At 38.7% G+C, this 19,150-nt stretch overlaps 2 protein-coding genes, 1 long non-coding RNA gene and 1 other non-coding gene across 8 annotated transcripts; 3 read left to right on the forward strand and 1 right to left on the reverse strand.

The window, feature by feature from the left end:
* Window positions 1–154: 154 nt before the first annotated feature.
* Window positions 155–6,046, forward strand: LOC116314976. The gene is made up of 6 exons (XM_039619030.1): window positions 155–810; window positions 1,553–1,668; window positions 2,061–2,287; window positions 2,840–2,987; window positions 4,410–4,532; window positions 4,622–6,046. Exons 2-6 carry the CDS (start codon window positions 1,584–1,586, stop codon window positions 4,669–4,671), a joined length of 633 nt encoding a protein of 210 aa, XP_039474964.1. The 5' UTR covers window positions 155–810; window positions 1,553–1,583; the 3' UTR covers window positions 4,672–6,046.
* A 1,353-nt stretch (window positions 6,047–7,399) lies between these two features.
* On the reverse strand, window positions 7,400–7,471 carry trnaa-ugc. The gene has a single exon. It is a non-coding gene; the product is annotated as a tRNA-Ala (tRNA).
* A 1,844-nt stretch (window positions 7,472–9,315) lies between these two features.
* LOC120442625 (C-type mannose receptor 2-like) lies at window positions 9,316–10,310 on the forward strand. Its single transcript, XM_039619480.1, has 2 exons — window positions 9,316–9,729; window positions 10,089–10,310. The coding sequence occupies exons 1-2, from the start codon at window positions 9,316–9,318 to the stop codon at window positions 10,287–10,289; spliced, it is 615 nt and encodes a 204-aa protein (XP_039475414.1). The 3' UTR covers window positions 10,290–10,310.
* Window positions 10,311–16,050: 5,740 nt separating this feature from the next.
* Window positions 16,051–19,150, forward strand: LOC116314975. 5 transcript variants are annotated; one of them, XR_005614829.1, is made up of 8 exons: window positions 16,051–16,138; window positions 16,632–16,733; window positions 17,514–17,558; window positions 17,652–17,684; window positions 18,052–18,066; window positions 18,261–18,335; window positions 18,460–18,481; window positions 18,619–19,150. It is a non-coding gene; the product is annotated as an uncharacterized LOC116314975 (long non-coding RNA). The 5 variants fall into 5 exon arrangements; XR_005614828.1 differs by having other exon boundaries at window positions 16,051–16,128; XR_005614826.1 differs by lacking the exon at window positions 16,632–16,733 and having other exon boundaries at window positions 16,051–16,128; window positions 17,652–17,763.

Raw genomic sequence — 19,150 nt, forward strand, 5'->3', positions numbered from 1 at the left:
TAAGTTACAGTAAATAATCATTTATTTATAACTAATTATTCACTTTTTTTTTTTAAAGATTTTTTTTAAAAGCTGGCAGATGAGGAACTTGTGGTTCATTAGTTCAACTTCCATTTCTGTTATTACCCTCACTTTGTAATGTAAATATGACAACTTTGAAAACAAATGTGCCTCCTTTATTTTTTCCATCCGGCCAAACACCAAAACGTAAAAATGAAGAAAACCCTCAAAAAGAAGCAAGGCATTTCTGGCAGGTCACGATCATTTACCATGAACTTTGTCCTTTGTGCCTTTTTTAAACCATTCAAAGAGAAGCATCACTGATTGGAGGGAGAACAAAGAAGACAGGTTTAACACATTTGTTTGTGTGTGTGTGTGTGTGTGTGTGTGTGTGTGTGTGTGTGTGTGTGTGTGTGTGTGTGTGTGTGTCTGACGTTTGCCCCAGCTATAATTGGTTCAGGCTGGGCCTGCATAACCTGTTTGTTACTTGTTTTCATCAATCCACCTTGCACATAAGGAAGTCTTCCACATTCCTAAAAGTGCCCTGTTGTCCTGAACTTCTGAAGTGAGCGGATGAGGCAGAAAGAAGTAAAGCAGCGAAGCGTAAGCAGTGTGCAGACAGTGACACTGTTATGGACAGTGGGCGCAGATGTTCGTCACAGCGGCTGGTCTTCAGTGTCTCTGCGTCTTAGGACCGCATCTGTGCAATAAATAGGATATTCTTTTTAAAGAAGCGCTGTCAAACAATCTTCAAATAAGGAAGCTTTCTGTAGAGCTGACTGGGAAATTCCAGTTCCTTTTTTGGTCATTGTAAGTAATTTCATTTGAAATTCTTATGTTTTCTAAAATGAAAAAAAGTATGTCATTTGCTCAGGTGACATAGAGCAGCATTTAAGTTTGTGTGTGCGTTTAATTTATAGTATTTTTAAAATTATGTTGTTGTCAACACTCTCAATTTGCTATATCTAATTCTAGAACAGTGTTCATCTACAGCTGCACTACACCCATGAAAAGAATTTCCAAAAGTTGAATCTGTTCATCTGGACGTAGCGTTTAGTGAGAGAAACGTTTCGTCACTCATCCAAGTGACTTCTTCAGTCTCAGCTGACTGCAGGTTTCCCCAAACCTTATAAACAGTACATTTGCATAATGACTGAAACCAGCCCACTGAAGGAACAATGGGCTGTGAGGTCATGTCAGGTTATGATTAAGGAACTGACCCCACAGCCCATTGTTCCTTCAGTGGGCTGGTTTCAGTCATTATGCAGATGTACTGTTTATAAGGTTTGGGAAACCTGCAGTCAGCTGAGACTGAAGAAGTCACTTTGATGAGTGACTTAAACGTTTCTCCCACAAAACGCTACGTCCAGATGAACAGATTCAATTTTTGGAGATTTACTTTCCTGGATGATTGAGAATGCATCAAGACATGAAAAGAATTGTTGCATAAATAACTGGTTATCTACACACTCCCACACACAGGCACCCGTGTAACCTGGTTTTGCATTCACCAAACTTCTTTTAAGTTTTACAAAGTTTTTGTTGTTTGCAGATTACTGACTGGAACTAGAGTGAAGAAGAAAATGGATGGAGAAATGAGGAGCAGAAGGGCACTTTCTCTGATGTGCTTGTTTCTGACTGTGCTCCAGATCAGCACACCTTCCTCAGGTAAACCAACCACATCCATGACTTCCAAAATATACTTTGCAGTCACTGAGACATTCCTCTCTCACGCTTCCTCATTCCGTTGTTGCAAATCTTTCCATCCAATTCACTCCGGTCATTAGGCTAGTTATACATTTAGGAGAAGAGGTGTGACTCTGTGGGTGGATATTTGTTTTGTATTTATTTTGTGAAATAACTTTGATGTTATTTACTTTCTATAACAATTTTTTTTACTAAAAACTCTTTAGTTTTACCAAATGTAAATTACTAATATATTTAGGTTAGCAGTGCATTTGTTAAATTGCAATTTTTGACTTTTTACCTGATCATTTTTCTTCCTTCTCTCTCTGTCACACACACACACGCATGCATTGATCACCCAATCACTGCTACAGCTCAAAACACAACTTTGAGTACTGCTAGCACCACCACCAAAGCTCCGAGCACTGACGCTCTCAAGTACAGCACACAACCATCTAACATCTCAGTGGGTGTGGGAGAGTCTGCAGTGTTTCACTGTGGCGTGCCCGAAGCGCATCCGAACCTCACGTTCACCTTGTACGGGAGTAATCACAACTACAGCCTCACCTGCCCAGGTGGCCATGTGGAAGACATCCCCCAGGTGAGAGAAGGGAGGGGGGAGTGACCATGTGACTCTGTATTCAGTTGTTTTCTGACTTGTTCTTTTTTTCTGTGAGGAAACAGCTGCTATTAGATTACATGTTACAAGGAGTCTTTCTGAAGAAGGAGAAACAGGATGTGCACATCGAGGAACCAGGATGACAAAGCTTTTCTAAGAAACCAAAGTGGAACCAAGTCACATTTACAATAAAGTTACAGCAGCCTTCAAAGAGAACTGTGCTTATTTTCTAAGCGTGTCTACATATTTGTTTTTTTCACTGCAAGCGGCTGAATGTGCATTTCAGATGTTTTTAAAAGACGCTTCATGCACATCTCTCACGAAATGAACAGGATATTCAATCATGAGTTTAACATGTTTGCATTTTAGTACATTTTAAACTCATCCCCATCAAACGACCCAGGAACTTTTCATATTGTTATCATCTTACGTGTGTTAAGATTGTGTCGACATGACCCTGTGAAAACGCCTTCTTTTGAAGCACTTTTGAATCCCTTATTCCGTCTCCGTTCTCTCTTCTGTCCCCGTCCTCAGGCTCTCTATGGAAGTTGTGAAATGAAGAATGGAGAGTCGCTTGCTGTGTGGACTCTCCTGGGAACTGCCTTCCCCAACAACGGCACAAGAGTAGTTTGTCAGCAGCTGAGTAACCCAAAAGCGCTCTCTGCTGTCCTGCATGTTTATGGTGAAGTATTGAAATACAGTAAAACTAAGTGCATTGCCTAACGTTGTTTTTATTTGATGTGATTTGGTGAACCATGATACAACAATTGCATGTCTTCAGTTTAATTCAATCCAGTAGTCTCTTGGGTTCAGGTGTCCTTTTGTCAGTGTTCATTATTTGTACCTTTGAGTAGCTGCAGTTTAATCTGATGGACAGATGATTGCCCCTCTTTGAGTGTTTCCTGCTGGAGGTTTCTTACCGTTAAAAGGGGGTCCTTCCTCCCCACCATCTCCTAGTTCTTTCTCAAAGGGGATCATCTGACTCTTGGGTTTTCTCTCTAAATTGTAGGACCTCAACATTACTCTGTCAATTCTTGTCCTCACAAGTCTGAGACCATTGTGTCCAAAAAGATTTATGCAGTCTATTGAGTCCTGCTGTACTGTCAAGAGGACATCCTGGGCTTTCTAGTGACTGTCCGCAGACAATGGACAATGCAGCTTCCACATTTTATGGCAACAAGTTTAAGTGATCATTTTTTTTTGCATATATTGTGCCTCTACCACTAAAACTCAAATTGTTTCTTCAATATTAACTTCAATTTAGCAGCATTTCATTAATTTACAGTCATTTTAACCCTTTAGCTTTGTATTCAGGGTCTTTTTGTCAGTGTTCATTTTCAATCTCTCCAGGAAGTAGAGGGCTGAGTGAGGCAGAAAAGAGGAGGGCCACACATAGAGAGCATATAGTTTTACCTACCTCAAAGCAGGACGCACCTTGTGACAAAGTGAAAGTGTAATAAGCAATGCGTCTTTTCAGCCTTTTCAGTTAAATTCACACAAACACACACACACATACAGACACACATAGATTACATAATCAGGTACAATTCTGATTTCTAAAGTATTTACTTTGATTAGTGTTGATTTATGTAAATATTGTATTCGCAATTAATTCAGGTTTCTACCATACTAAAACTAGGCTGAATCTATTTTTAACATGAAACATGAAAACAGGATATCGTTGCCCGCAACCACCGAGACTAGGGTTGCTCTGGTTACATGATCCAGGTCATCCATAAATGGGCATCGAGATTTATGAACATTTCTGAGCACACAAACTACAGGGAGGTGTTCATCTCTGAACAATGCCTTAAAACTGAAAGCCTTCTTCATCATATCTATGTTCATGGCATGACTTGAATACAATAGGATCCAGATACACTGGTTATAATCTTAGATATAGTGATCTTGATGCCTCTGATAAGGTGAAAAAGAATGATGCCCTCTGGAAGGTCAGACCTCTCTTAAACACGATGCAACAAGGCTGCCTCAATCTGCAGAGACCACGAAAAGCCTGCATAGTTGAGACAGCATGTAAAGTTTCCTTTACATGCCGGTGTCCTGTTTTGCACTCATGTTGTTTTTATTTTTACTTTATGCCTAGATACTGGTGCAACCAATGTCCTTCTCATTGGCTGTATCATTGGGGGATTCTTTGGAGTCCTGTTAGTGGCAGCTTTGTTATACACCTTCCTGGTCAAATCTGAGTCCTTCGAGGAATGCTTCGGTGAGTAATGATTACATTTATCAGCACAACAAATGACTGAGAAGAATAAATAGACTGACAGTTAATATACAACGTGTCTGTGCTTTTAGGTGGGGAAGAAACTGAAGATGATATGACCACTATTGTATCAAAGGAATAAAAGAAGAAATAAAATCAAGACTTTGCAAGATGTGACAGACTGATAATAGATACTGCAACCGTTTCTATTTTTTAACCAGGCTAACTAAAGTGAGAGCTGGACTCAGCCAAGGTCTGGAGATAATACTGTTGCAGATGTTTCAAATCAATACTTTAGTCCTTTGTTCTGTTGGTTAAAAAGAGGAAGAGAAGCTGAAAGTGTATAGATATGAAGAGACAATCTGTTTGATCTATTCGCTTTAGATGCTTTGAATAATTTCTTCTCCTGCGTTAAATTATTCGTGACCACAGGCCAAACAAATCTTGCTTACTTACTTAAAATTAGTGTATGTGTGTGTGTAGATAACAAGTAAAATCAGGCAGACAAAGAGCAATGAGCTCATTTACATCTAAATAAGTTGTTCTCTTAGCTTGATAAATAACACTGGTATTTTGTAAAATTTTAGAGCACTTTTATTTTGGAAATATTATAATTCTAAATTTATGTAGTGCAACATCACAAAACTCACCTGTACCAATTCTGATTACTTATTGAATGGATGATGTGATTTTTTTTAACAAGTGATGCTAATTATAGAAAAGAAAAAAAACAGTCATTACAATCACATGATCATTAAAATCTAATTATAATAAACACACAAGCCACTTGAACTTGAAATTGTGATGATGAGTAATTTAGTATCACCTATTGATTTTGAATCTGTAAACATGTTTTCATCTCAGCCGCAGGTGGAAGGAAAACGAATGAAATGAAGTGCAAAACATGGAAATGATGGTGCACTGTAGCCAGTCGGTGCCATGTTTTGCTAAATGGCACTGACATTTTTCTCTCTCTGCTCCATTATGACAGTATGTTTTACACTTTTATGCCTGCTTTTGAAGGCTTTCAGCCTGACGATGAGCTGCTCACTAATGGAGGAACTGCATATGCTTTTAACAGTAGGTTAGATACCTGTACTTTCAGTTTGTCCACTTGAGGGAAGCACTTACTCTGAGGAAAAGCTGATCATCAAAGAATGACTGTGAATAAAAACTCTTAGTCAACATCATTTGCATATGCTAATAAATTAAAAGTACACTGCAGACTTTGATGTACTGGAGCTTATTGAATGAAGGGAGCCTCTATGTTTATATGTTGCTTTTTCCATAAAGACAGCACAGAGCAGAGTTGCTATTAGTTTTTACCACACAGGGTGTATCACTCTTTATGCTTTGTGTGAATGTGGTTATTTGCTGTCTATGCATTCTACTTTGCTGTTTAATTTTTTCATACATTAAATATATTTGTATATTTCTTTACAAATATCTTGGTGTCCCCCAGCTCACACTTTTCATGAGACATACTGATGTTAAAAATAAAAGCTGAGTGCACTTTACTGATTTTTTTTCCATACTGTGCTGTTTGATTCACTATGTGGGTCACTATGTAATGCTGGGTCATTAGTTATTAGAGGAGCAGCTTAGGTGCTCTAACTCCTAATCAATATATCATAAATTCATTCTATAACCATGGTTTTTGTAGAATCCAGGCCAAGAAAAACCTAAGAAGATACGTTAGATATAAAACTAAGTTTGATATGGCCTTGCATTGTGAATTATGAAGCTTTATGATGATAATTGGTGGATTTTCCCTTCACATGTTTGGCTCATTATCCTGAGTCAGTTAAATATTTCAGAATGGCTGGCCACACCAAGGCACCGTTTTATTTTAACAGATCCAGTTTGAAAGTCCTTTGCTCTTTTGCCTTCTGCTGATATCTTCATTTATTATTTCATTAATATCTTCTTCTGCACTTCAGTCATTTGGACCAATAACTAACACTCGTGAAAGAGACAGAGGTCAGTAGCCTGTCACATTGAATAAGATTCAAATTCAGACATTTACCTAACCCTAATTTGCCATCTAAGCACAGAGACTGGCTGGATTTGAATGCAGAAAATCTCTTTAGGGCTTTGAAACAAAGAGCAACAGAGCCTTTTACTCCAGCACGCATGGCTGCATTTGGGTGCACTTTGTGTGTTTACTTAAAATTTGTATTTTTACAATTCCCATTTACTTACATGAGGAGCAAAAGAGATCAGGCCACTTTTATTGTCATGGTTTTTCTTGTAGTTGGTCTGATCCTTTATTAGAGACGCCTATATTTTATGAAAACTTTAGGTAAAGATTAATATGGAGGCAGAAAAGAAAGAAAATAAAATTACCAATCGATCACAGGGCTAACACAGAGTGACAGACTAAAAAAATCCCTCTCACATCCACAAATAAGTCCAATGTAGAATCTCACTCACTCAGCAGTCTTTCCAGATACATCCCTTGTCGTCCCCAGCGTGTTTTATCTTTTTTAGATAGGGTGTATTTGTCAGGTTGAGTGGGCAGTCTATTTATTATGTATTTATTTATTGACTGCTAAGAGAGAATATGACAGAAAACGTTTCTGAACGTCTCAGAAACACCATGAGTGATCAAAAAAAAGGTTCTGGTCTAAACAGTGTTTTAGTGACCTCATACATGAGGGTACATATCTCAGCCAACGAAGGCTTGATTTTTTGGGATGGTCCAAAACTCTGGAGCAGATTAGCAGAGGTGACACATTTCGATATATATTATACACCAACTCGGAGTAGATTCGATTACATGAAACTTTATTAATCCCTCGGGTGGGTTCCTCCAGGAAATGCAGCAGAAGTTTTGAGCTGTAGCTCAGAGGCTTGATGGTATAAAAACCTGGAGATGCTGGGGATTGAACCCAGGACCTCATACATGCAAAGCATGCGCTCTACCACTGAGCTACATCCCCTGACAATGCAATGAAGCCTGGGAATGAACTTAAACTGAATGAGACAATGGCAAGCGTTCTTGTATGTTTTCAAGGCAGTTCTCCCAAATGTTGTCTGGAATACACTCTCCAAAGTAATTTTCCCGCTTAGCAGAAGAGGAGGCGCCTGCTGACAAAAGAGGGTCAGGTGGGATTTTAACATATTTTTCTACATGATACTCTCTATTATATTCTCAAAATTAATTAATACCTGACGTTACCTGCAGGTAGCAGGGAAAAGCTGTTACTTTGCAATCCCTATTTCCTTTGTAACTGCTTGAAAGAAGCAAAGACCCCATTAATGCAAATATCATCAATATGGCAATCTACTGAAAAACACTACAACCAAATTTGGTGGGGGGTTTTAGCAGTGGGTAATGCTAGGGATACAGGGTTAAGATTGAACTAAGATTAACTCTGTTTCAAGCTCCATACTAGACTATGATCGAGCTGTTGTTAAAACCTCACTTATTAGTAGTAGTGGGAGTTAACTGGATTGCACACTTGGAGAATGGGAAGCAGTCTTCCTGTTTCCTTTTTAGCCAGTCACTCCTACCAATTTATGTTTTAAAAGATGTTTTCTGCTAATTCTATGGGCCTTATGCCCCCCACAATAATGGAGCTATTAAAGAGTCCAACTGTTTTTTAAAATAATTTATTCAGAAAGAAATTAGACATTCTCAAAAAGATGCAATTAGTTTCCCAATTAGAGAGAAAGGAAGAGTTTTCCCAAATTCCAACTGACCTCATAGTCTTTCTATTAAACAGGAATATTTATCTGAATAAGAGATAATTTGCTGACTTTGTTTCCTAAATAAGCACATTTGAATATTGTGACTTTGAATGCAGCCCCAAAAGGTTTCCACTAACTGTTGTTATGATATTTCGCCAAGTTGCATATCACCAAATTACACAATGTATGTCTCTCACTTGTTTTCAACAAATATAAAAAACATGTAGTGTCACAGTAGAATTAGATTTTTGGAGGAAAGCATCTTGAAGAACAAAGTCAAAGGTGACAAAGGGCCATTTGAATTGTATTTGAAAGTGTGTAGAGTTCCTATTGGTCAGCTGGATGTTGAGGTGTGTGTGTGTGGGCACTGATCACATAGCTGGTTGCTATAAAAGCAGGGTGATTGCTGTTCAGCAGCCACGGATCACATCACAAACTGACTGATAGCAAATACAATCTCTGAAAACTGATCTGTGTGGCTTGTTGTCCAAACAGTAACAGATATGGGAAAAAGCAACTTTGAACTGGCACTATACCTCGTACTCATTGCTGCCTGTGGCTTAAAAGGAAGCATTAAACGCTCCAGATTTTTTATTTATGAGGAAAAGAACTGGACACAAGCAAGACTATACTGCCAGACACATTATGTTGACTTGGTTACTTGGGACATGATAAATGTTAATTCTATGATACCATTTTTGGTCCAAATAAATATCCCATACATTTGGATTGGTCTACTCAGAGATCCTGAAGATGACTCAGTCTGGAAGTCTATAAATCTAAGGTGAGTGTTTTTGAAATGACCTTTATGTGAATGTCCATGTCTGTCTATATAAATATGACAAAACTGAGTAGCTGAGTTTGAGATGATTGTTGTGTTGATTTCAGAACCGGTGAAGGTGTCTCAGGTGATGACCTCTCACGTACCAGCAAATGGGCCTCTGCACAGCAGGACTACTGTGCAGTTGTAGGAAATGACCTCATGTGGTACAGTGCACAATGTTCAAGTATCAATAATGTCTACTGTTCCCAAGGTGATGTAATCCGGTACCACAGTGTTATGCTCAGTTGGTATGACGCTGTAAAGTACTGTATGGAAAACTATGGTTACCTAGCCACTGTCACCCAGGTAAACTCAGGTGATATTGACAAAGGGGGCTGGATTGGACTGTATCGAGTGGGGGGCAAGACCTGGAACTGGACGGGTAGTTTAGGATCTAGCTACAGAAACTGGGCACCAGGACAGCCAGTCACTGCAGACTGTGGCTCTTTGGATGCTTCTGCCGGAGGCTGGGTAGCCTATGCATGCTCTAAAGAGTTTTCCTCTATATGCTTTTATGACAACCTGGTGGTGGTGAATGAGAACAAGACATGGGAGGATGCCTTGATTCACTGCAGAAGGATGAAAGCATCATGTTCTGGCTGTAAGTACGACCTCCTGAGCCTGACCGATGTCTCTCAGTACAACTATGTCAGAGACAGGATCTACAGAGCAACTACTGATGAGGTTTGAGTTATTTTTTAATTACAGATGTTCTTTTAAATGCATCACTTGTTCATAGATTCTGCATTAAACACCAGAGGAGTTCACGTTCAAGTGCCTTTACTCTTTCTACTAGTTCAGTGCTTTAAGGCTGTGCTGTGGAGATGTTTAAAATCTATACTCTAGAAAAGAAGTGTATGTAAAAAAAAAAATTTTAAAAAAAATTTAAATTAAAAAAAGGATCAATATTCATTTCAGGAAAGGCTTTGCTAAAGCCTTGGTAATCAGTATTTGTACCCGGCTTAATTTGCAAATAAAAATCTCTTTTACCAACACTTGCACAGCCAGGACTGACTCTCCCATTTTTGTCCTGTGTTTCTCAGGCTTGGATTGGCTTGCGCTTCATGGGAGGAAAATGGTTTTGGTTAAATGGAGACAAACCAGGTCCTGAGGATATGCTGCCAGACTGTCCGCCCAACTGGGAACACTGTGGGACTTTGTCCAAATTTGACACAAACAGCACGTGGATGATCAGGGACTGCGCAGAAAGAAGAAACTTTGTCTGCATTCAAGTAACCTCATAGTGAATGAAACTGGCAAATGCTACAATAATGCTTGTTCTATCTGAAAGTTAGAGTTATGCACTAATCAGATCTATGCTAAGTGTGATGCTAATATTATTTATTAATCCTTTCATTGTAACACACATTATGCAATATACATATGTTATGATCTCTGAAAACAACGGTGTACTCTGAGGTTTGTACTCTTGTTGTAAAATTATTTTAAGTCTTTGTATCCAGCTCGTGTGATCTTTACAGATACCATCACAAACACATTAATACTGTGCAGTTCTAGGAGTTTCCCTTGCTTCATTCAGTTGCAACATTAACATGAAATCATTACATGGCTTTAAGCTAGAGTGGCAAAGGCTCCTTTAATGACAGATGTATTATTCAAGCACCTTAAATGACTTTAGATGACTTCTTGAAAATGAAATCTTTTGCCTCTATTAATAAACTTCTTGCAAAGGCAAAAATCTCATATTGTTTTATCTTTGTTCTCGACTTTCTGTTTTCAATTATAGTTTGGTTAGGTTTAGGTAACAAATGTACTTGTTTAGATTTATAGAAATATATTCTTGCGGTTTAAAAGTGGCACTTTTACTAAATTTCATGTCAGATAGCAAAGCTCTCCCAGCTGCAACAGCTGTCACCTGTAATCCTCCAAATGATAACACCACAAGAATAATGGGCACCTGAACAAAGACTAGCATATCATGCCTGTCAAAGCTATGTCAGTGTCGAGGACTTTTACTGAAAGTCACCCGGAGACGATTCGCCCCGTCAGTTTAACATGGCAGCCTAGAGGTTTATTCACGATGCAAATGTGCAAAAAACAGCTTGCCCAGTTCAAGTCACAGTTAACAGGAGACTGATACACCCGTAAAACAGAGACAGCTACAGTTTCCTATGAGCACAAAACAATCAGAGCTTTGAGCGACAATATCCAACTGTATCCTCAAGATGGCGATAATGTAAAGGATAATGTACAGGATGGATGTAAACAGGCAAGGAGCTTTATGACAGCACTGCCTGAAATGACAGGAGAAAGATCCCCTTTTTTGGTGTTGTTTAATTTATGTCTATTTTAAAATTCGACAAGGCAATTAACGCTTGCCTTACTTGTCCTGATGGAACTCCACTGTGTTATATCTGCACATACAATGTTTTATACACAAGTTTGAGTTACAGTATGCTTAACTATATTAACTACTCTCAGAGTGCCTTATTAGCATATAACAGTAGGCAGTAGATACCAGAGAAAACTGAGCCATGTTGGGTTTTGTGAAGCCAGAGGTGGCCTCATATATGCTACTACTACTACTACTACTGATAATAAATGATAATAAATACATAAATAAATAAACTACCCATCTAAGTGTTGTTATGAATGGTTAAACCATACAAAGGCTTTTTACAGTAAGTAAATGTGCTTTTTAATCCTCTAAAATTTGACTTTTTATCACAAGAGTCTGTACTGAACTGCAGTTTTTGCCACTTCAGCATAGATTTAATGAAGTAAATCTCCTCTGTCGACCTCTTGTGTTTTGCTTCCCCCTGGTGGTGAATACAGTTTGTCTCAGGATCAGCTACCCCCTACTTGTATTTGCCTTTTTTAACTTTCCACCTTCATGTCAGTCTAAGTAATCTGCTCATAACATTTCCAATAAATTAACCATTTATTTCTAAACTTAATGTTTTTAAAGTTCTCGCCAACTTCACTAAAACATTGCTACTCATAAAACATGCCACGTTTGGGTGCATAAAACAGGGACCAAATCTCTCATTAGTAATACAGCACTTACCCTGCCATTTGATTGCCTTTGACTGTGATCTTCACTTACTCTGCTGTGTGTTGTGACACCTGACTGACGAGCCCAGGAAAGCACACACACAGACAGAGAGGGAGAGAGAAAGAAAGAAAGAGAGAGAGTGAGATCAGCAGGAGAGAATTCTCCCTCAACTTTTAGTTGATACAGTGAGGTAGGATGGAGCAAAGTGTTGATTCAGCTGCTCATCTGCACCTCGGCTCACTCCATGATAGGTTTCTGTCATATTCTGTCTCATCTTAGCCCGTGGTGTTAGCATGACTAAAAGAATGAGGAAAATAATGGACATGTTTAGGAGCCAGTCAGGTTATATTCCTCAAATTTTATTTCTTAGCTCTGGCTGGGATTAAAGACACATCTAACTGTCTAAACACATGGGACTCTCATGTGGCCACCACCTAGTAAATCTGAATGACTTTCTGTTTGCGTATAAACCATGCTGTGACTTTATTTTGAAGGGCTTTATCATTTTTATTGTTATTGTTAGGCTTTTATTGTTATTCTTATGTTATCATTATAATCACATCATACCAATATCATTGTAAGCATAATTATGTGTGAGGATTATTATCCTTACACACATTTCTAGGTCTGACTTCTAACTATTACGTAAGCTTACCTGTCCTCACACCTTTCTCTCTCCTGTTTATGGAAAAACACCCTCAAATACCACCATAACAGAGACGCACGTGTGTGTGTCCACTGTTCAGTGTGTCATCTCAAGATGACCTTTGTCAAATACAATGAAACTATTTAACTTGTTCCATGATATTGAGAGAAACGATGGTTAAACTATAACTAAGCTGAGTTGGGTTAGTTGTGGGGCAAACGATCAGTTTTGTAGTTTTTACAACTTTTAGAGACACCCTCTGTTTTTTGTACATTCAAGGAGGATTTGTCCCCCTTTGGAGAGCTCCTGAGAAATTTGAAATCTAAATTTTGCTCCCTAAACATAAGATAAAGATTTTATAAAGATTTTGGTTTATGCCATGCTTTAATAATTAAACATTATGTCTCCAGAACAAGTAGCTGACATTATTTATTTAACCTTTATTTATTAGGTAGTCCCACTGAGACTCAATGTTTCAAATACAAGAGATACCTGTTTCAGACAAACATTAAAATTACAACAATAAAAAAACAAAACATAAAAAGAACAAAAATTGTCTAATGTCTACACAGTCATATCAAAAACAGGAACTAGTTCCCAGTGATGATTTCACAAGGTCATTTGTACGTCTTTTAAAGTCTGCAAGTGAAATCGATTGAGCGAGCTTCTGTAATGTAGTCCATGAAGACGGAGCAGAAAATGCTTTCATTCCGAGTTCTGTACAAACTGACAGAAAATTGAATGCAATGAAGTCCTGAGACTGTAAATGTTATTTTTGAGGGCTTGTTTTACTTTTACAGTATTTAAAGAAAAGAACCAGACTTTCAGCAGATTCAGTGTCAAAGAACAATATTACGTTATATTGACCTGGGGTAGTTTCAGAGTAATTTCATACCCGTTCGAGGATAAACTTTACTATGGTTTCTTATTGCCGTTAAAATGTTCTTTAATATAGATAGGAGGCCAGAGAAGAAGAAAACCGTGTCTGCAGGTAGAAACCTCTTATCTTCACAAAAGGAAATACCATGTATCCTTTACATATTGTACAGGACATGTCCTGTAATTCTATCAGTGACATGCCAATGTCATGGAACAAAGTGACCTTTATTTAACCTCTCTTATGACAAGCAAGTAGTGCTTTATGCAGACAGACACCAGACACACAGCTGTTATTGAGTGCCTCATTCTTTTACTCCTGTATGCTTAATAATGTGATTTAACTGTATAAGAAATAACTTTAAACCATTAATGGATTTAAATTAGTTAAACTAAACATAAGATAGCATTGGAATGTGAAAAAAATGTTGGATTTTAGCTTTTCACACTCTTTTTTTAAATTCACTCCCCCATTTTCCTTTCTTGTCATCAGCTGTGCTGCTGTCATGTGTATTTCACTATCCCATAGACCAAAAACTCAGCACACACACTTTACATTCTTGTGTCTGTGTCACAGTCTCTCTTTTCTAACCTCGCAGTTATCAGACGGATACAGTCTACTTTGGCTTTTTTCCACTGTGTGACAGAACAAGGAATGACACCACTACACGGCATGAAAAATTGTAACACCAAAGAAAAGCTACACAGATAACTAACCAGCATACTTGCACACAAACACACCTCATTAAAAAAAAAAAAAAACATCACAATTTGAAAACTGTGTTTTTGTTTATGCTCTCTGTTAACCAAGGAGAAAGCCGAATGTTTTCTTGTCTGAATAACCTCTATATCCTGCCCAGGACAAGTAAACGGAAAATGCCCAGCAACCATCGGACCAAAGAATGTGCAATATATTCCACAGAAAGATGAGCACTTGGGATACCTGGAAACTTAGCAGATCCTCAAATAACAGAAATAAGACAATAAAGGAAATGAAAAGTAACATGTACGACACGAAGTCGCACCAGCATCTCTTTGTCTAAGGCTACGTTTAGAGGTACGCCGTAATAATTAAGGCTGGTATTGGTAGAGTTGGTATTTTAATTTTTTAATGAAGAGAGACAGAATATCAAACAAAAATCCAGAAACACACATAAAATGGTTTGCAGGTCACTGACTGAAATAAATATTTGATCTCCAATAACTCAGACAGAATTCTGGCTCCCACAGCTTGGCTATGTGTCCATCATGTGTACAAAGCACACCTGTCCACAGAAACAATTTCTTCCATCCCAAGCTCCCCACCTCCATGAGAAAGACCAAAAAACTGTAAAAGGATGTAAGGGACAAGATTAGAGACACACACAATGGACTGAGCAACATGACCATCACCAAGAAGCTTGCTGAGAAGGTGACAAGTGTTGCTGTAATTACTCGGGAATGGAAGAAATATAAAAAGACTATCAATCGCCCTCAGTCTGAATCTCCATGCAAGATCTTTCCTCATTGGTTGTGGATGATCATGAAAACCTATTTCCCACAGCCAGAACACACTCTACATGTACAATGACAATAAAGGGCTATTCTAGTCTCTTCTAGTGGATGGGTCTCCTGCCATGACAGTGACCCAAAACATACTGCCAAGGCAACAAAGGGCCAAAGAAGAAGCACATTAAGATCATGGAGGGGCCTAGCCAATCTTTATTAATAGATAAATCTGTGTACGGAGCTGAAGCTTCAACTTGTAAAGCAACACCCAAGAAACACAAATCATTTAGTGTTTCTGAAAAGATGCCAGAAAATCCCTCTTGGAACAAAAACTCAATGCATTTAGACATGTAGACATGGTCAAGATGACCTCCTGAAATTCAAACCAGCATCAGAATGAGGACGAAAGGTGATGTAAGTGACTTTGAAGGAGGCATGACCGGCTGGTCTGAGTAATTCAGAAACTGCTGATCTTTCGGAAATTAAAGAATTGAGGCAATTTTGAAGGCAAAAGGGACCTAACCTGTTGCTAGCAAGGTGTACCTATATTCTATTGTGTCAGAGAGTAAGGGAGTGTATTTTTTTATCCACTCTGAGAGCAGCAGGGACCACTTATGACTCTAATTAAAGGATTCATTGACTCTCACTGTTATGTCAAAGCATCCTTTGCAGTTTAAAGAAGTGCTTAGCTTAGAGCATGATAATAACGTCTACCAACATATATAACAGAGTTTCTCAACTACATGTAAGAATGTCCTCTCTGAGGGACATTATGACAGGCTTTGTTCCTGCTATCCCCATACACACGCAGATGTTTATGTAACAACACTGACTCTGGTCTCTGATATATGTGTAAATGCGTCAACACAGCAGCCAATCTCGCATCCACACCGGACACGTGTACACACAATTGTTTATATCCCAAATAAAGAGGAGGAGGAGGAGGAGGAGGAGGAGGGAGCACTTATTCAGGTAAAATAAGAAAGACGCTTTTAACAAGACAGTGTCTTGGAACATTGTCACCGCACACACCACTGCTACTGAACCACCAGCTCAGGTAAGCACAGGTACGGTGCAGCGAGGCAGGATGGGAATTAGGACTTAGGAATCAGGCGCTAAGGTTGTGATTCTTTTTAGTTACTGTTCAGCGAAGGTGTAGGTGGGCTTAGCTTGCTTTAAGAGATTACTTAGCAAATCTGATGTTTTATAGACTTGTGAAGGGCATCTAGGATATTTGGTTCATTTATAGGACTCTATAAATATGCACTGACTCTGTAATGATATCTAAGCTGTTGATATCTAAGATCTTCTTTGCACATTCAGAATTGAAAAGTCTTTAAGATTCAGGTTCTGTACAGCAGTGACTTAACAGCTATTACACTGTAATTGAAATAACCTCAAGGAAATGTTCATGTGATTAAAATGCAAAAGTAACCACCTTCTGAAATGGATTAAATCAATGATCTTATAAAGCACAAGTGAATGTGTTTCAGTGCTCTGTGTGTTGCTGCTGTTTTCTGATGGGGAAATTATAATTCAGTCATTGTAGCGCACTTGCAGTCTCAATGTAGCTTCAGCCAGCCTGTCTACCTGCCTAGTACTACTCATGCTTTTGCTGACATTGGTCCATCAGTGAGCCATAGAGAAGAACAAAGAGCTGAAGTAAGACTGAGTGCTAAAAACAATGAAAACTGTCCACTGCAGCCACTGTCTGTGCTGTTCCTACTGTATTTTTTTTGTCATCTTTGATGGGTTTTATCCAAAATTTTCCCATTCCTAGTGAAACTCCATTATCACTCTGTGCAGTTGTGATTTTGGATTAACGCATGATGAAAAAAATCAGACGGCATATTTATGCATCAAGGTGTTTTTTGATCTGTTTTAAAAGCATGAGGTGTCTTTTATCTTGTGCTGGGTTTGAAAAGAGGCATGGCTGTTAAAGAGAGAAGCAGAGCCAACAAGAGAAAAGGTGCTAAATTTCTAAAATGCCTTGACTCTTGCCAGCCCGGAGGTCTTCCAAGGTCATTTAGAACTCGGGGATGACGCTGAGGTTAATTTCTTCGGACACCATACATTTTAAAAGACTGCAAAACTTTTTCTTTCTTTTTTTTTTTCCACTGAGCATGTAACTTCCAAAACAAACGATACTGGAAAGCACATGACAGCATTCATCCAGTTGCAATGAACATTTGTAGAGCTGAGCGTAGGCTGAGGGAAAGGACCCGCTGGGTTCCCCCCCATAACAAAAAGCGATCCGCTGTTTACTCTCCAAACACTCAGAGTGCATCCCTGCTGACGAGACACCGACCTCTCGCACGGCAAGGGCAATCTTCCCAAGGAGAGGGCAGAGCGTGCGCTGTTTGGCTCTCTTATGTATGCGTGTGAGAAAAAGTGATGTCTCGCAATCGTGTCTCACCCTTTCTCTCTGTCTGTCTCGTTCAGTTGTGTCAAAGATGGGCCATCTCACTCTTGTGGCTTTTCTCACAGGTAAACAAAACAGAAATGCAGAAAATGACATTAAAGACAAAGTCCACATAAATCCATAGAATTCATATTTTATCACCCTTGCTTATCTTGCAGTGCTGTTCAGCCTTTTTGTGGAAGCCGAAGCAAGTAAGGTCAAAACTACGTGCACCTAACCTTGAGAATGGGTTTGTCGCAGTCCTGGTTTATGAACAAGCCATCCACAAATGTATTTCTCCCTACAATCAAAGTCATTCTTCTGCAGCCCTGACTAATATTTTTAGAGTCAAACTGTTTGCAGAAGGTCATCACAGAGCAGATAAATCAGTTTGTTTAGTTCTAATAATAACTTCACAGAATGTCATGACCACACCATATTTATTTATTTCCATTTGCTTTACATTCTCTCTTTCCTCTGGTTCGAGGAAACCAAATGCTGTCACACTTCACGACTATTTCAAATTTGTCACTAACTTCTTTTTCCCTCTCTTATATCACCTCCTTCATGTGTCTGAAGATTCATTTGTTTACAGTAAGTGTACACCCTCTTATTTCTTTTATCATATACAATTTGAAATCTATCACGTCAATAATATGTGCTCATTAAAACGTTATAAAAGAACAGAGTATGACAATGTGTACTCTGTTCAGTTTAATCCATATCATAAATGAAAATGTGCTGGTTCTCTGCTTGATTTGCGGATGTGTTTGCTTTGCATCTAACAGACTATGAAAGACTACGGATTGGAGGACTGGTCTTTGCCATCTTGTTGATCAGTGCAGGAATCGGTTTTTTGCTTTGTAAGTACTGTAATTGCAACAAACACGCACACATGGACAAAAATGTGCCTCTGAACCTCTGTAGGAAAAAAAAAGGTCACTGTAATTGAGTTGGGACTGACTACATCCTGGTTTCTCTCCACAGATGGCAAATGCAAGAAGAGAGGGTAAGCTTTTCTTTTTGTGTCTTTTTTAAGCCTCACTTTGTAAAATAAATTGAGTGACTCTTATTTATTGTCTCCATCTCTGTCTTTCTGTTGAAACTTCACTAATTACTTCCTCCCACTCCTCTGTCACTTTGTAGAAAACATACTGACAACAGCAGTGAAATCTGATCTGATGCTTGACAAACCGGTTTTGGCCTAGGAAGAAAAGCTGGCAGGAGATGGGGTGGGAGATCTCCTGCCTCCTGAGAGCAGGGGGGTTCAGAGGAGGCTCACCTGCTCAGATACCTGTGTGAAGACACATCCTTTTTTTTTTTTTTTAATCAAGCACTGCTCAAATTTGACATCACTTCCTTCCAGTCTGCTAGAAGGAGATGCAAAGAGAAAAAGTAAATGTCCACTTCTGTGCTGATACGGTGATGTTTATTTTTGTAAATACACACTGATCCGTGCATCATATCCAGTCTGCCATACATGCGGTGCTTCTTTAGTTCTTAATATTGTATAAAGCTGATGAAATAATACACAGTTAGCATTTTAGCATTACTACCTGCTGTTTTGATCAGTTGTCCATACTGATGCTGTCAAACTCTAAACTATTGGAATAATAATGAAAAGTGTATTCTGTCAAATATCCTGAGTCAATTCGAAATTAAAGTCAAAATAACTAAC

The sequence above is a fragment of the Oreochromis aureus genome, linkage group 11 (assembly GCF_013358895.1).
Source record: "Oreochromis aureus strain Israel breed Guangdong linkage group 11, ZZ_aureus, whole genome shotgun sequence".
Lineage (NCBI taxonomy): Eukaryota > Metazoa > Chordata > Actinopteri > Cichliformes > Cichlidae > Oreochromis > Oreochromis aureus.

Excerpts from the sequence above, each read along its gene's own strand:
- LOC116314976 (XM_039619030.1), top strand. The coding sequence starts at position 1,584 with ATGGATGGAGAAATGAGGAGCAGAAGGGCACTTTCTCTGATGTGCTTG. Across the intron at positions 2,288-2,839 it reads ATGTGGAAGACATCCCCCAG|GCTCTCTATGGAAGTTGTGA; the intron begins GTGAGAGAAGGG and ends CCCCGTCCTCAG. Across the intron at positions 4,533-4,621 it reads GTCCTTCGAGGAATGCTTCG|GTGGGGAAGAAACTGAAGAT; the intron begins GTGAGTAATGAT and ends CTGTGCTTTTAG.
- LOC120442625 (XM_039619480.1), top strand. The coding sequence starts at position 9,316 with ATGGAAAACTATGGTTACCTAGCCACTGTCACCCAGGTAAACTCAGGT. Across the intron at positions 9,730-10,088 it reads ACAGAGCAACTACTGATGAG|GCTTGGATTGGCTTGCGCTT; the intron begins GTTTGAGTTATT and ends TGTGTTTCTCAG.